This window comes from Sorex fumeus, unplaced genomic scaffold, assembly GCF_029834395.1.
Source record: "Sorex fumeus unplaced genomic scaffold, SorFum_2.1 ptg000029l, whole genome shotgun sequence".
Classification (NCBI taxonomy): domain Eukaryota; kingdom Metazoa; phylum Chordata; class Mammalia; order Eulipotyphla; family Soricidae; genus Sorex; species Sorex fumeus.
The window spans coordinates 17,140,628-17,156,017 of NW_026606086.1; the positions used below are offsets into that span (position 1 = coordinate 17,140,628).

At 58.9% G+C, this 15,390-nt stretch overlaps 1 protein-coding gene across 1 annotated transcript; it reads left to right on the forward strand.

The window, feature by feature from the left end:
* The first annotated feature begins 286 nt into the window (after nt 1-286).
* ENPP7 (ectonucleotide pyrophosphatase/phosphodiesterase 7) lies at nt 287-4,356 on the forward strand. Its single transcript, XM_056115365.1, has 6 exons — nt 287-548; nt 979-1,124; nt 1,482-2,108; nt 3,354-3,573; nt 3,734-3,815; nt 4,203-4,356. The coding sequence occupies exons 1-6, from the start codon at nt 287-289 to the stop codon at nt 4,354-4,356; spliced, it is 1,491 nt and encodes a 496-aa protein (XP_055971340.1).
* The last annotated feature ends 11,034 nt before the right edge of the window (nt 4,357-15,390 follow it).

Genomic DNA, 15,390 nt, shown 5'->3' on the forward strand with positions numbered 1-15,390 from the left:
CGTCTCCGTAAGGGGCCCCAGGGAGAGGCGCTGGGGTGCCATGGGGTCCCCACGGACAAGGCTCCTGGACCCAGGGCCCACGGCAGCCCCTGCCCAAGGCCAACCAGAGCAAGGGGAGGGACCGGGCTATCCCCTCACCCCCGGGGATGCACGCGCCAAGGGCGGGGTGCCCGGCCCAGCTCGTGCTGCAGATATAAGTGGAGGCTGGGAGCAGGAGCAGGTGCAGGGGCTGCAGTGGGCGCGGCGGGCACCCGTGAGCCTGGGACTTTGCACCTGCTGAGCCGTCATGGACGCCAGGGCTGCCCTCCTGGTGCTGCTGCTGACCGCCCTCCCCACCCCTGGGCCTGCAGTGCCCACGGCGCCCACCAGAGAGCTCAGCTCCCGGCACAAGCTGCTGCTCGTGTCCTTCGACGGCTTCCGCTGGGACTACGACCAGGACGTGAACACCCCCAACCTGGACGCCATGGCGAGGGAGGGGGTGAAGGCCCGCCACATGACGCCCGCCTTCGTCACCATGACCAGCCCGTGCCACTTCACCCTGGTCACCGGTGAGCCCTGCCGCAGGGAGAGGGAGCCCGGGACCCCAGGGGCTTGCCTGGTCTGCGCAGGACAGTCGGGGAGGGTCCAGGTTCTGTCCCCAGAACCCCCTCTGGTCCCCTGAGCACGGCCGGGAACCCAAACCAAACACAAACAACCAGAGGCTGCTTCAGGGGCCTGGGGTCCGGCTTCGGGCGGGCAGGGGTGCAGCCTCGGGCTCTCTCTGGCTTTCTCTGCAGCCCCCGCCCATCACAGCTCTGCCCTGTGCCCCGGGGTGAGCAGAGACCCCACTTCCACATTGCGCATCTGCCAGGCTCTGGTGGAGACTGCAGGGACTGCTCCGTGCCTTGCCCCGTGGCCATCTCGCCCTGCGCTTTCCAGGGACAGGCCACCCTGGGGGCCCCATGGTGCCCAGCGTGACTCGGTGCCCCCCTCCCCCAGGCAAGTACATCGAGAACCACGGCGTGGTCCACAACATGTTCTACAACTTGAGCAGCAAGGTGAAGCTGCCCTACCACCCGACGCTCACCAAGGAGAGCTGGTGGGACAACGGCAGCCTACCCATCTGGATCACTGCCCAGAAACAGGTGCATGGGGGGCAGTGGCCGGGCACCGGGCCAGGGTGGTCTCCTCGTGAGCCAGATCAACCTGCAGGGTGCCCCTCCCTCGGGGATGGACCTGCCAGCCCCACCTCATAGGCACAAAGCCGGGCAGGGGCGCTGGGCGGGCGGTTAGTGGACAGACAAGCACGGGTGTCCCCAGGGATCCTGCAGTTTGTTCCTGCAGACTCGTGACCAGGTGGACAGCAGGAGGACGGCGGCTGAACGCAAGCACTGGGGGGGAGGGGGGCCGCTGGCAGTGGGGGCGGGTGCAGGCAGTACAGACCCGGGCCAAGAGTCCCACACCTGCGGCCAGGAAGCCTGACTGAGGGCGCCTCCTCGCAGGGCTTGAAGACCGGCTCGTTCTTCTTCCCAGGCGGGAACGTCACCTACCAGGGCATGGCAGTGACGCAGAGCCGCCGGGAGGGTGCCCTTCACAACTACAAGGACGAGAAGGAGTGGAGGGCCAACATCGACACGGTGCTGGGCTGGTTCACGCGCGACGGCCTGGACCTCGTCACGCTCTACTATGGGGAACCTGACTCCACCGGCCACAAGTTTGGGCCCGACTCGGAGGAGAGGAAGAGGATGGTGGAGCAGGTGGACCGCACGGTGGGCTACCTCCGCGACAGGATCCGGCAGGAGGGCCTGGAGCACAGCCTGAACCTCATCATCACATCCGACCACGGCATGAACACCGTCAAAAAGAATGCGTCCGACCTGGTGGAGCTCCACAAGATCGCCAACTTCAGCTTCAAGGACATCTACTTCGAGCTGGTGGACTACGGGCCCAACGGGATGCTGTACCCCAAGGAGGGGAAGCTGGACCAGGTGTACGAGGCCCTCAAGAATGCCCACCCTAAGCTCCATGTCTACAAGAAGGAGACATTCCCCAAGGAGCTGCACTACGCCAACCACCCGCGGGTGACGCCCCTGGTGATGTACAGCGACCCTGGCTACGTCATCCACGGGGTAAGGGGCTGTCCGTTGCACCCCAAGTTCGGGCCAGCCCTCTGTGGGAGGGGCGTCAGACCAGGGACGCACCCCGTCCTGTGCAATGGTGTATGTGCATGCGGGCGTGTATGTGCGTGTGCATATGTGCTGGCTCGTATGTGCATATGTTGGGTGTGTGCAGGGTGCTTCTGTGTGCATGCTGGGCGCGTGGGTGAGATTGTGCAGGGAGAGGTGGGAGAGGGTGAGCACTCAGCAGGACGAGGAGGTGGTGTGAGGGTTCAGTCAGCAGAGACCAGTGCTGAGGGGGCAGGGGGCAGCGTTGGGGTGCTAAGGGTGTAGAGTTGGGTGCTGAGTGTAGAGAGTTGTGTACGCTGAGAGTGTGCTGAGCATGCAGAATTGAGGCACAGAGCTAGAGTGCTGAGTGTGCAGAGTTGGGTGCAGAGTTGGGTGCTGAGTGTGCAGAGGTGGGGTACAGAGTTGGGTGCAGAGTTGGATGCTGAGCGTGCAGAGTTGGGGTACAGAGTTGGGTGCTGAGCGTGCAGAGTCGGGGTACAGTTGGGTGCTGAGGTTGCAGAGTTGGGTGCTGAGCGTGCAGAGTTGGGGTAGAGTTGAGTGCTGAGTGTGCAGAGTTGGGGTAGAGTTGAGTGCTGAGTGCAGAGTTGGGTAGAGTTGGGTGCTGAGGTTGCAGAGTTGGGGTACAGAGTTGAGTGCTGAGTGTGCAGAGCTGGGGTACAGTTGGGTGCTGAGCGTGCAGAGGTGGGGTACAGAGATGGGTGCAGAGTTGAGTGCTGAGTGTGCAGAGTTGGGGTAGAGTTGAGTGCTGAGTGCAGAGTTGGGTAGAGTTGGGTGCTGAGGTTGCAGACTTGGGGTACAGAGTTGAGTGCTGAGTGTGCAGAGTTGGGGGTAGAGTTAGGTGCAGAGTTGGGTGCTGAGCTTGCAGAGTCAGGGTACAGAGTTGGGTGCTGAGGGTGCAGAGTCAAGCACTGAGGGTGCAGAGTCAGGGTATAGAGTTGGGTGCAGAGTTGGGTGCAAAGTCAAGGTGCAGAGTTGGTGTGTAGAGCAGGGCCACAAAGCTGGGGTGTAAAGTCGGGGTACGGCGCTGGGAAAGGAGCTTGGGCAGGCTCTGCTCGGGGCTCATACCCTTTGCTTGGGAACTCAGTGAGTCCCACGAGGCCTCCCCAGGCTTTGGCGCTCTGAGCCTCCCAATGCCCGTGCAGGCCGGGCAGGGTGCTGGGCCTCGCAGAGACAGGCCTCTTCTTGCAGAGGATCAACGTGCAGTTCAACAATGGGGAGCACGGCTTCCACAATGACGTCATGGACATGAAGACCATCTTCCGGGCTGTGGGCCCCAGCTTCAAGCAGGGCCTGGAGGTGGAGCCCTTCGAGAGCATCCACGTGTATGAGCTCATGTGCAAGCTGCTGGGCATTGTGCCCGAGCCCAACGACGGGTCCCTGTCCACGCTGCTGCCCACCCTGCATTCAGGTGAGCCCACCCACAGGCGGCAGGAGGCGGGAGGCTGAGGTTTGGTCAGTCAGGCCCTCGGCCAGGGTCCTGGGGCTCCTGCAGCCACATGCCCATGGCGGGGGGTGGGGCCTGCCAAGCCCCCCATCCCCACCCTGACACAGCTCACCCCCTCTCTCAGGGTCCGCCCTCCTGCCCAGGGGCCCCATCTCGCTGGTGACCATGCTGCTGGTGGCCATGTTCCTCCTGGTCCATGTGGTCGTGTAATGTCCTCATTCAAGGTCAGAGGCTGGGGAGCGGGGGCAGGGGAAGGGGGAGTTTCACCCTCTAGCCCATGCCCCGGGATTCCTGAAGAGTCCGGGATACCCCCTATAGCCCCAAGCTGGGGGGTCGCCTGAAGGGTCCACATCGCAGGGCAGGGCAAGTCCTTGGATGCCTGGCACCAGTGTCAGGGCCTGACTAGGGGGTTCCAGCAACACCTCGACAGTTGCCTGTTGCATCTCAGGTCCCAGATGCAGGGATGGGGGGCAGAGGGGAGCCGGCGCTGCCAGTCCCCACATCATTCCCCGTCCTCCACCTCCTCCACCCAGCTCAGGGGGCCCTGTCCCTCTCTCTGGCCCCGCTGGACCCCCATGTCTTTGTCCCTACAGGCCCCTCTCCCAGGAAGCCACGCGAGTCCTGCGCCTGAGCCTGTACCTGTACCTGGGTTCCCTGCACAGGACCCTTGGCATCCTGCCCGGCCCCCAGCTGCTGACCACGCCCCCTTGTACTGACTACGCCCCACGCCCCGCCTCCACATACTGACTCCGCCCCTGCGCCCTGACCACGCCCGGGCCCCTCCCCTCTGAGCCCTGCCCCTGCGCTCTGACCCCGCCCCCTAAGTCCATCTGGCATCAGTCCCGGCTCCAACAGCCGCGCCCCCTGCTGGTCCCAGGGAGACTCACTCCCCACCCACCAGGACAACTGGCCAAGGGGTGCCCATGGGTGAGATCTTCGCAAACGATGAGAATGAGCCAGGACCTATCCCTGCGCCTCGGGGCTCCACAAGAGGGAAGCACAGAAGGGCCGTGAGCAGAGACTCAGCTCAGGGCTCTGCCACGCCCTTGGCACAGCCTGGCACTGCCAACTCCAATGCCCAAAAATCAAAATAAAAAGCAGAGGAAAGCTCTTGGGGTCGGACCCCCGCTGTTTCTGCCGCCATGGGGGTGCCGAAAGGGGGGAGGGAGCACTCACTGATGCCAGCCTCAGTTTCCTCATCTGCACCTTCAGGAACCCGGCAGCCCCCTGGGTGCCCACTTCAGTGGTCGCAGACAACTGAAAAGAAAGTGGTCAGTCATGAAAAGCGGTGCAGGGCAGGAGCGGTCTCGGTCTCCTCTGCCCTGTCCACCCCATTAGCACCTGTTTCCCCAGAAGGAGGCTCCTGAGGGTTTGCTAACCCTTTGGCCTCCCCCACCCTCTGCGCCTCACCCCACCCCCTTCCAGCACGGGGCAGTGAGCAGGTGCCGGCCGGGTTGGCAGCAGTCACCTATCTGAGGTCTCCTTCAGTTGGGGTGTGCTGCCAGCTTCCCACAGACATGTGCCCTGGAGGTTTCTTCCTCGGTGGGGAGGAGCTTCGGCCCTTGTCTTCATGTAGCTGTAGCCGCTGCAGCCTGGGTTTGAATCTGGAGCCACACGTGGGCCCTGAGCACCACAGCGGCCACTCCTGGGTACGGAGCCAGGAAGAGCCCTTGGGCACAGCTGGGTCTGGCCAGGCCCCGCCCCAAGCAACAGCAAAGGAACAATGACAAAAGTGAAGGGCCGGAACACTGAGGGAGACCCAGCCTCAATCCCCACACCTGGTCCCCAAGAAATACCAGGATAGTCAGGCCGGAACAACATCACAGCGGGGAGGGCGCTTGCCTTGCACGCGGCTGACCTGGGTTCAATTCCCAGCATCCCACATGGTCCTCCAGAACCACCAGGAGTGATTTCTGAGGGCAGAGCCAGGAGTAACCCCTGAGCATCGGCTGGGTGTGACCCAAAAAGCAAAAAAAAAAAAAAAAAAAAAAAAGAACTCCCAGGAGTGACGGTCTTCATGTAGCATACTGGGTGCAGTCCCTGGGCACCACCGGTGTGGCCACAACACACACACACAACTAATCTTCAGGGGCCCCGGGCACAGAGAGCCTCCTGGCAGTCATGACTGAGGCCACAGGTCCAATCCCCACACTGCCCACATGACAGGCGCAACCCCAGGGGCTTCTGCTGCCTGTGAGCCATGCTCAAGGGGGTCTCCTCGCAGCCCATGCAAGCAGGGCCCTGCACGCCACACCCCTGTGTGAGCAAGCACCTCAGAGGGACCTTGGGAGCCCCGCACCTGAAGCCAGAGCTGCCCAGGGCTGGCCCCCACTGCCCTGCACGGCAGCCAGAGGGGCAACCCGGCCTGTTCGGCGCGTGTGCTGGGGTGTTGGGCAGGTGTGAGCTCCCTCCTGCCCATCCGTCCCGGGAGCAAACGCTCCTCCTGTAAATCTGGGAAGCACCACAGAGCCGAGAGATGCTATAAACAAAGCCCCACGCGAGCGGGAACCTCGGGAGACAGAGAAGACAGAAATAGAGTCGGAAAATCGGAGTAAGAACCGCAGGGGGGCAGGAGAACGGCTGGCGGGTGAGGATGCATGGGGCCTCAGTGGGAGCGGGGCCACGCCCGCACAGGTCACCCTCCTGCCCCCGCACTCCAGGCTGCACCCTGCCGGCTGCTGGGCCCGAGGCACTGATGGGGTGAGGACCCCCAGGGTTCCTGCTGCTCTGAGGCCCAGCCATGGCGTCCCGGGGAGCTGGCGCCACACACGTGTCAGTGCCCGCTGGGAGCACAGGTGGATGCAGGCCCAGCTCTGCTGACACGGAACCAGTGTGTCTGAGCTGAGCCCAGTTCTGCACGCAGGAGCCCAGAGTCAGTCCCCGCACCACCAGAAGTGACCCCAGTACACAGACTCGACTTCCGGCTGCTCACCAGGGGCAGGAGAGAGTGCCCAGGGCAGTGTGGGATAGCACGAGGCGCCCGTGTGGGTGGGGTGTGGGGGTCAGGCTGGGGCCAGACAGGACCCAGTGGCTCTCGCAGACTCATCTGGGAGCCAGACCGCGCCCCATGGTGAGCGGGGCGGCCCTGACTGCTGTCCAATGTCCACCTCCACGGCGCTCTGAACGCTGGTGCTCTTCCCGGCCAGGACCCCAGCCCCTTGCTCAGGGTCCCCACTGGCCCGAAGGCCCCTCCAGGGGCTTCTGTGTCTCGGTGGGCTGTGACTATCCCTGGAACCCCCTGGGGCCCCCAGCTGAGGAGCCAGAGCTGCCATCAGAACATGGCAAGCTGCAGCGGGGCTCCTGGGGCCACTCTGTCCCCAAGTACACACTGTCCCCAGGTGCACTCTGCCCCCCAGTTTCCCGCTGTCCCCTGGTGTCACTCTGTCCCGTGGTGTCACATTGTCCCCTGGTGTCCCTGTCTCCTGGGGCCCCTGTTCCCTGGCATCACTCTGTCCCATGGTGTCACACTGTCCCCTGGTGTCACACTGTCCCCTTGTTTCCCTGTCCCCTGGTGTCACACTGCCCCCTGGTGTCCCTGTCCCCTGGTGTCACTCTGTTCCCCGGTGTCACACTGTTCCCTGGTGTCACTATCCCCTGGTGTCACACTGCCCCCTGGTGTCCCTGTCCCCTGGTGTCACTCTGTCCCCTGCTGCACCGTGTTCCCTGAGAGTTTGGAGCAGGTGGCCCCTAAACGTGTCCCTTGTGCTTCCTGACCTTTGAGCTAACCCTCGTCCCAGAGAGCCAGCAGCGCTGCAGTGGCTGGGTGGGCATGAGGCTCCCAGGGGTGCCCGTCCCACACTGGGAGACGAGACCTGGTGAGGAGCCTCCTCGGATAAAAGAACCAGCCCTCGGCCCCGGCGCCCCCCGTCCAGTCAGGACCAGACAGCAGCACCCCGTGTGGGGACACTAAGTGTCTTTTCCTGCTGATCTGTCTGTCAGAGACGTAACTGGACCAGGGGCGGCAATAGCACACAGGGGGACATGTGTCTCACACGTGGCCAAGCCAGGCTTGATGCCCATGGGCTCCCTGAACACGGCCCCACACCCGACCAGGGCCCTCCAGGAAGCATTTGGGAGCTGCCAAATGTGACAGCTGGGTGGCAGTACAGGAAGGTGTCCTGGTCACCTGAGGCCCGAGCGGGGTCCCCATGAGCAGGGGACTCTGCTCCCTGGCCGCACCCCCCGGCTCCATGCCCCCAGGCGGCCCCCTTGTTGCTGGCATGGTCTGGGGGCATTTCTACCTTCTGCTTCTGCTCTCAGGGGGCTGGACCACTCTGCCCCCTGCCCAGCACCTCCCACACCCTGCAAACAGGGGCCACTGTGAGGGCCCCTCCCAGCAGACCGCCCACCCCCAAGACCTTCTGTGGTGTCCTTACAGGCCACCTGCAGGCTAGACAGGGCAGTAAGCGGGCAGCCCGGGGATACTCACGTCCTGCCCATGCCAGGCCCACCCTCAGTTTGGTGTGTACCAAACACATATTTTATTTGTTTGACTTTTATTTTGCTTTTGGGTCATACCCAGCGATGCTCAGGGGTTACTCCTGGCTCTGCACTCAGGAATTACTCCTGGCGGTGCTGGGGAGATACTATGGGATGCGGGGGATATAACCCAGTTTGGCTGCACACCAGGCAAACGCCCTCCCCTCTGTGCTATAGCTCTGGCCCCAAGACAGATTTTTTTGCTTTTTGGGTCACACCCGGCAGGTGATGTTCAGGGGTTAGTCCTGGCTCTGCACTCAGGAATTACTCCTGGCGGTGCTCGGGGGACCCTATGTGATGCTGGGATTTGAACCCATGTCGGCCGCATGCAAGGCAAACACCTTACCCGTTGTGCTATCGCTCCAGCCCCCAAGACACATTTTTTAAAGCAGGGAGAAGGGTTTTGCTGGAGCGGGGTGGGGGTGGTAATCAGGGATCAGGGATCGAACCCAAACCCAGCCTGTGCATGCAGCTCCCATGCACTGTGGCTGGGACAGGGCTTCCCACAAACCAGCCCGTCTGAGCCACCTTCTCTCCCCAGACGGGTAGGGCGGGGTGCCCGCAGCGGGGTGGGGGGGGCATGTAGAGCCCTCGGTTTGCAGGACGGACCCAGAGAACTGGGCAGCCCCAGCGGCGCCTTCATCCAGGAAGGACCCAGCTGCTCGGGGGCCCCGTGGGGGCCGGGGGTCCCAGGAAGAGCGGTCAGACAGCCCAGGACTCTGTCTCGGCTCACCCCGACTCCAGGTGGGTGATCAGGATCGATGCTCTTTCCAAACTCCAGCTAACACTGCGTCTCGCCCAACACCAGGCCAACTGGGGCCTGGGAACCTGCAGAGCTGGGAGGTGGGACAGAGGCGGGCATTGGACAGCCCCCGCCCCCACAAAGCCGTGCAGACATCAGGTCGACTCAGAAGCATCCTCGAGGGGTCTGTGAGTTTGCGGGAGCACCTCCAGTGGTGCGAGGGGTCACTCCAAAGTCTGTGCCCAGAGGTGGCCCCAGCGGGGTGGGGTCCGGTGGTACTGGGGAGAGGGGCTTCTCTTGGGGGAGGGTGGTAATTGGGGATCAAACCCAGACCCGGCATCCTGCACACACAGCCCGAATCCCCCACCCCCAGCCCAGCAGTGTCAGGACCAGGGCCCAGCTCGGCCTCCGGGTGGGGTGACTCTTGCAGGCCCCAAAGCAGCCCACGACCTCAGCCCCCTCCCGCCTGTCTCCTGCACCATCCTGTGGTGAAAGGGAGATGCGGGACCGTCAGGGTGGACACAGTGCGCTGAGGCCACTCACTTCCCCTCCCTGTGCTGAGTGCCCTGCCCGGGGGCCTCTGCCTTGGGTCTGGCAGATGCAAAGTGGCTGCAGGCTGCTCGCAGGGACACCAACGGCTGCTGCCCCGCCACGCCTGGGGGGACACGGCCAAGACTCAGAGGTGACCACCTGTCGCGTGCCCATGGGGTCGCCCCCTCATCCCAAGGAGATTCCTCTACCCTTGACTTGGCACAGCAGCAAAGGAAACGGTGGACCCCCAGGCCAGGCACACAACTGGGAGCAACTGACGTTTGGGGGGGTCACATCCAGCAGGGCTCTGCGCTGTGGGCCGGGATCAAGCCCTGGTCTGAGCAAGCCGTACGCTCAGCCTGTGAACCCCAACCACCGTGGACGGGAACAACTTAGGGTACTTCCTCGGGCTGAAGAGGGGATCTAGGAAGCGCCCTGGGGCTGTTCTAAGGCTATGAAATGGGCTGGCACTCATTTCGCACGCCCGAGGCTGGATTTGATCCCTGGCACTGTAGGGACCCTCCCCAGCACTTCCACAAGCATCGTCCTGCAATGGGCCGTGAGGAGACCCTGAGCATCAGTGGACATGGCCCCCAAACCAAACAAAAAGTGGGGATCCAGGGAGATCGTCAGAGGCAGGCACCTGCTATGCCTGTGGCTGGTCCGGGTGCAGCCCTCAGCACCCCAGCCCCGAGCCCACCAGGAGAGACCCCTGAGGGCACCCAGCCCAGGGCCAATCCCCTGGCCCCCACAAGGAGAGATCCCTGAGATCCCTGAGTACAGTTAGGATTAAGCTCCGAGCACCGCCAGGTGTGGTCCACACACACACACACACACACACACACACACACACACACACACACTCAAACACCACACACACGCACACGCACACACACACACATGCATACACATGCACGCACATGCACATACACACAATGCATGCACATGCACACACACACAGCAGGGCCAGATACACAGTACTGAGGTTAAGTTTCACCTTGCATATGGCTTCAGCTGTGGTAATGGTTTGAACCCAGGCACCGCATATGGGCCCTGGAGAATCACCCGGTGTGGCCCCTGAGCAGAGGCAAGTGTGACCCCAGAGTAAAATACAATGAGGGGCCAGGGTAATAGTACAGCAGGGAGGGTGTTGGCCTTGCATGCATCCAACACGAGTTCGATCCCCGGCATCCCAATAATCCCCTGAGCACTGCCAGGAGTGATTCCTAAGTGCAGAGCCAGGAGAAACCCCTGGCTTTCAGGGTGTGACCCAAAAAGCAAAAAAAAAAAAAAAAGTCAAACACAATGTTTTTTAAAAACAAACAAAAACAACAACAACAAAGTGTTGTAGTGGCCTGCAGAGGCCGGAGCCATGACACCACGAGAGGGTGCTGGTATGGCCAACATGGGTTCAGTCCCCGGCACCCCACAGGGTCCCCCAGGCAAAGAGCCAGGATCAGCCCTGATCACTGCCACATGTGCCCCCCCCCTCCAAACCCAAAGTGAACTGCACACAGGCGGATGGGGGTACTGCGTTGGGGTCTCCAGTGGGGCTCAGGGCTCCGTCCCTGCACTGTGTCTAGGGGCTACTCGGGCACAGCACCCCAAGGTGCTTCATCTTGGGTTCTGCTCCCTAGACGCTGGCTCTGCTGGCCAACATCTGTCCAGCTCACACAGCAGCAGCCTCAGCTGGGAAGGTTCTGGGGGGCAGAAGGGCAGAACAGCACCACAGGGATTGGTACGGGGTCACTGTGAGTTCAATCTGTGGGCACAACATGAACCCCCACCCCAGCCGGCCGATGGTGATGAATAAAGAAGGGAACAGGCCGTCAGGCCGGCTGGCGATCAGTGGTCACGCATTCGAGTCTCACAGGTTAGAGAGAAACCGTGAAGGGTTGGGGCTACTGCACAGGGTATGGCAGAATATCTGCATAGCCAGACAGCAGATGGAAAGCCCTCCTTCAAGGGATGGTCTCCCAAGAGACACTCAAGGACCAGGACCTCACCCTGCAGAGATCTGCCAAGTGCTGAATTCCATCCGAGGGTATACTACTTTCCCCTTCCTTAGTCAGTATCCATTAAGCAGTCATCTTGAAATCACTTCTTTATAATACTTCTAGTCCTTTGTAAGAGATATATTAACTTAAAGAGTGGCTCTCCGGGGGACATCTCACTGGATATCCCAGACCATAGTCCTTCAGGCCAGGTTAGTCTTTCCTAACCCCAGCAGGGTCCTTATTCGGTTACTTCTTTTTTGATCATGACAAAGTTTGTTCCATGACTGTGCTCTTATTATACTTCTTTAATGAATTAATTAATTTATTTTTGCTTTTTGGGTCACACCCAGTGATACTCAGGGGTTACTCCTGGCTCTGCACTCAGGAATTATTCCTGGCGGTGCTTGGAGGACCATATGGGATGCTAGGGGACTGAACCTGGGTTGGCCGTGTGCAAAGCAAACGCCCTACCCGCTATGCTATCGCCCTGGCCCCCTTATTATACTTCTTATGGAGCTTAGCCTGTCCCTTCTTGATTCCAGGGTAGGTAGCTTACAGCTTGCCCTGGGTCCATACTTGTCCCTCGGAGGGACCCCCGTTTTGGGGTATTAGGAACCAAGGGCAACTGAGGCTTAAATTGAGTATACATGATGGATGCCCAGGAGTAAATATTATTTGGAGCCAATTAACGCCCATGTTACAAAAGCACAGCATTAACTGTCTTCCTGGGTCAGAAAGGACAAGAAGGACATTGCTCTAAAGTAAACTCTGCAAGGGGCTGGAGCAGGTAAGGTGTTTGCCTTGCACGCAGCCAACCCAGGTTCGATTCCCAGCATCCCATATGGTCCCCTGAGCACCGCCAGGGGTAATTCCAGAGTGAAGAGCCAGGAGTAATCCCTGTGCATCGCCAAAAAGAAAAAATAAATAAACTATGCAAAGGACGTAAAGGAAAGAGAAAAGCAATATTTCACTTACATGTACAAGATGCAGAGTCCTCAGGAGAATCTGACTTGACAAGTCCGAGTCTGCCTTGGAGTGTTAGTGATCAGCAGAGTGGAAGCAGAGCACAAGGGAGGGGTGAAAGATAAACACAGAGAGCAGAACTCGATCCCCGCCATGCTCACGGCCAAACTCCACAGGCTCGGACGAGCCTCATCCATGAGGGAATCTGCTCAAACACTAGCTATGTGGGCTTTGTGACTGAGATTTTCAGGTTCACACGGAGTCAGGGATGGGCAACCTCCCGCCACCTCCCTGTTCTTCCAGGAGCCTGGCAGTCATGCTCAAGAGCTGCCTCGTGAGTTCATTAACAGCCACGATCTAGAGACTCACAAATAAATCTCAGAAGAGAGCAACAAGCTGCAGAGGCAGAGATACCTCTGGACCCCAGAGTCATCATCTAGTTAAAAACTTGACTCCAGGGGCTGGATCAATAGCACAGGAGGTAGGGCGTTTGCCTTGCACGCGGCCAACCTGGGTTCGATTCCCAGCATCCCATATGGTCCCCTGAGCACCGCCAGGGGTAATTCCTGAGCGCAGAGCCAGGAGGAACCCCTGTGCATTGCCGGGTGTGACCCAAAAAGCAAAAAAATAACAACAAAAAAAAACTTGACTCCAGGGGCCAGAGTGATAGTACAGTGGGTAGGGCATTTGCCTTGCATGCGGCCATTCCAGGTTCGATCCCCGGCATCCCATATGGTCTTCCAGGAGTAACACCTGAGTGTGGAGCCAGGAGTAGCCCCTGAGCATTGCTGGATGTGACCCAAAAAGCAAAATAAATGAATAAAACTTAACTCCAGCTGTATCAACCTATTCAAAATTTTAGAATTCCTGGAGATTTGCAGCTGCATGACATCTCACACTCTATACCACCGATATACCAGGAGTAGCACACCACATTGAATGGGGTATAAAATAGAAGGCAACTTATTTCAATTATATATATATATGTATATATATATATATATAAGCACACAAGGCTCAACCTGTAAAAGCATGTTAGTAAACCTCTTATACATGGGCTTAATGGCTCCAGGTTGAGATACAAATATATTCACACAATTTCCTCTAAGGAAATCTCTTTTGATCATTTTTAGATTATTCATAACAAATAAATATAAAATAAATTATTTAGGGCCTGCTACTGGGGGAGACTTGGAATGTGGTTGGAAAAATTCAAAATATTGGTGGTAGGACGGTGTAATGGTAGTGGGATTGGTGTTGGAATATTGAATGTAATAAATTATTGTAAACAACCTGATTAAAAAAATCACTGTCACTGTCCTCCCGTTGTTCATCAATTTGCTAGAGCGAGCCCAGTAACGTCTCCATTGTGACAATTGTTACTGTGTTTGGCATATCGAATATATCACAGGTAGATTGCCAGGCTTTGCCATGCAGGGGAGATACTCTCAGTAGCTTACTGGGCTCTCCAAGAGGGGCGGAGGAATCAAACTCAGACTGGCCATGTTGGCTGTGTGCAAGGCAAATGCCCTACCCACTGTGCTATCGATCCAGCCCTGATTAAAAATAAAATTTAAAAATGTTTAAGTGGGGAAACAAGATAAACACAGAGGATTGGGAGTACGTGATGGAATTGGATGTTCCTTGGGAGCACTATGGTGGGAGTAACTCAAACCAGAGCTCCCTGCGCAGGGGAGAAAGGACAATACATCCACGGTCATCGCGGGGACACGGGGGTCACGGCCACCACAGGAAGTGACGTGGGTGGGGTCACAGTCACCACATGGACTGAGATAGGGTGTTAATACATTTCTGGGTTTTATTTTCCATTTTTGGGCACACTTCGTGATGCCCAGAGGTTGCCCTGGATCTGCACTTAGGAATTACTCCCGGCAACGCACAGGGGACATGTGGGGTGCTCGGGATTGAATGGGTTTGGTTTGGGCCCCTGAAGTTAATGCATTTCTTTCGGTTTTTTTGGTTGGGTTTTTTTTTTTTTTTTTTGCTTTTTGGGTTACACTCGGCAATGCTCAGGAGTTACTCCTGGCTCTGTACTCAAGAATTACTCCTGGCGGTGCTCGGGGAACTATATGGGATGCTGGGAATCGAACCTGGGTCAGCCACGTGCAAGGAAAACGTCCTACCTGCTGTGCTATCGCTCCAGTCCCAGTTAATGCGTTTCTACACTCCATGGCGTCACAAACCTGATTCCCCACCTCCACAGCAGCTGCGCGTACTGAAAGTTCCTTCCCTTCAAATGAGATGATGGTGACTGGCCTGCAAGCAACAGTCCGGCAGGTAAGGTGCGTGCCCTGCACTCAACTGACCCAGCACCCCACCTGGTCCCCTGAGCCCTGACAGTAGTGATCCAGACCACAGAGCAGGAGTGAGACTGGAGCACTGCCAGAGTGAGGCCCCCCAAACACAAAAACAAACAAAAATGTATGCAATGAAATCACACACGGGATCCCGCACACCAAAGAAGAGAGAAGGGGGGGGCGGAGCAATAGCATAGTAAAGTAAAGGCCCTCCCGTTGATCGTCGATTTGCTCGAGCGGGCCCAGTAACGTCTCCACTGGAGACTTTGTTGTTACTGTGTTTGGCATATCGAATACTCTCGGTAGCTTGCCGGGCTCTCCGAGAGGGGCGGAGGAATCGAACTCGCGTCGGCCATGTTGGCCGCGTGTAAGGCGAACGCCCTACCCGCTGTGCTATTGCTCCAGCCCGATAGCATAGTGGGTAGGGCATTTATCTTGCATGTGGCTGACCCAGGTTCAATTCCCAGCATCCCATATGGTCCCCCAGCACCGTCAGGAGTGATTTCTGACTGCAGAGCCAGAGTAACCCCTGAGCATTGCCGGGTGTGACCCAAAAAGCAAATAAATAAATAAATAAATAACAGAGGGAATCGGGGACTTCAGGGGCAAAGACATCCTCAGAGCAGGTGAATTCTGCAGGAAGGGAGTGGAGACTGGTCGGCCACGGCAAGGTGGCCATGAGCTTACCCGTGGCACAGTGTGGCCAAGAGGGGAACAGGCAGAGAATGCCAGGGACCTCGGATGACCCCGC

Excerpts from the sequence above, each read along its gene's own strand:
- ENPP7 (XM_056115365.1), top strand. The coding sequence starts at position 287 with ATGGACGCCAGGGCTGCCCTCCTGGTGCTGCTGCTGACCGCCCTCCCC. Across the intron at positions 2,109-3,353 it reads CTGGCTACGTCATCCACGGG|AGGATCAACGTGCAGTTCAA; the intron begins GTAAGGGGCTGT and ends CTCTTCTTGCAG. Across the intron at positions 3,574-3,733 it reads GCTGCCCACCCTGCATTCAG|GGTCCGCCCTCCTGCCCAGG; the intron begins GTGAGCCCACCC and ends CCCCTCTCTCAG.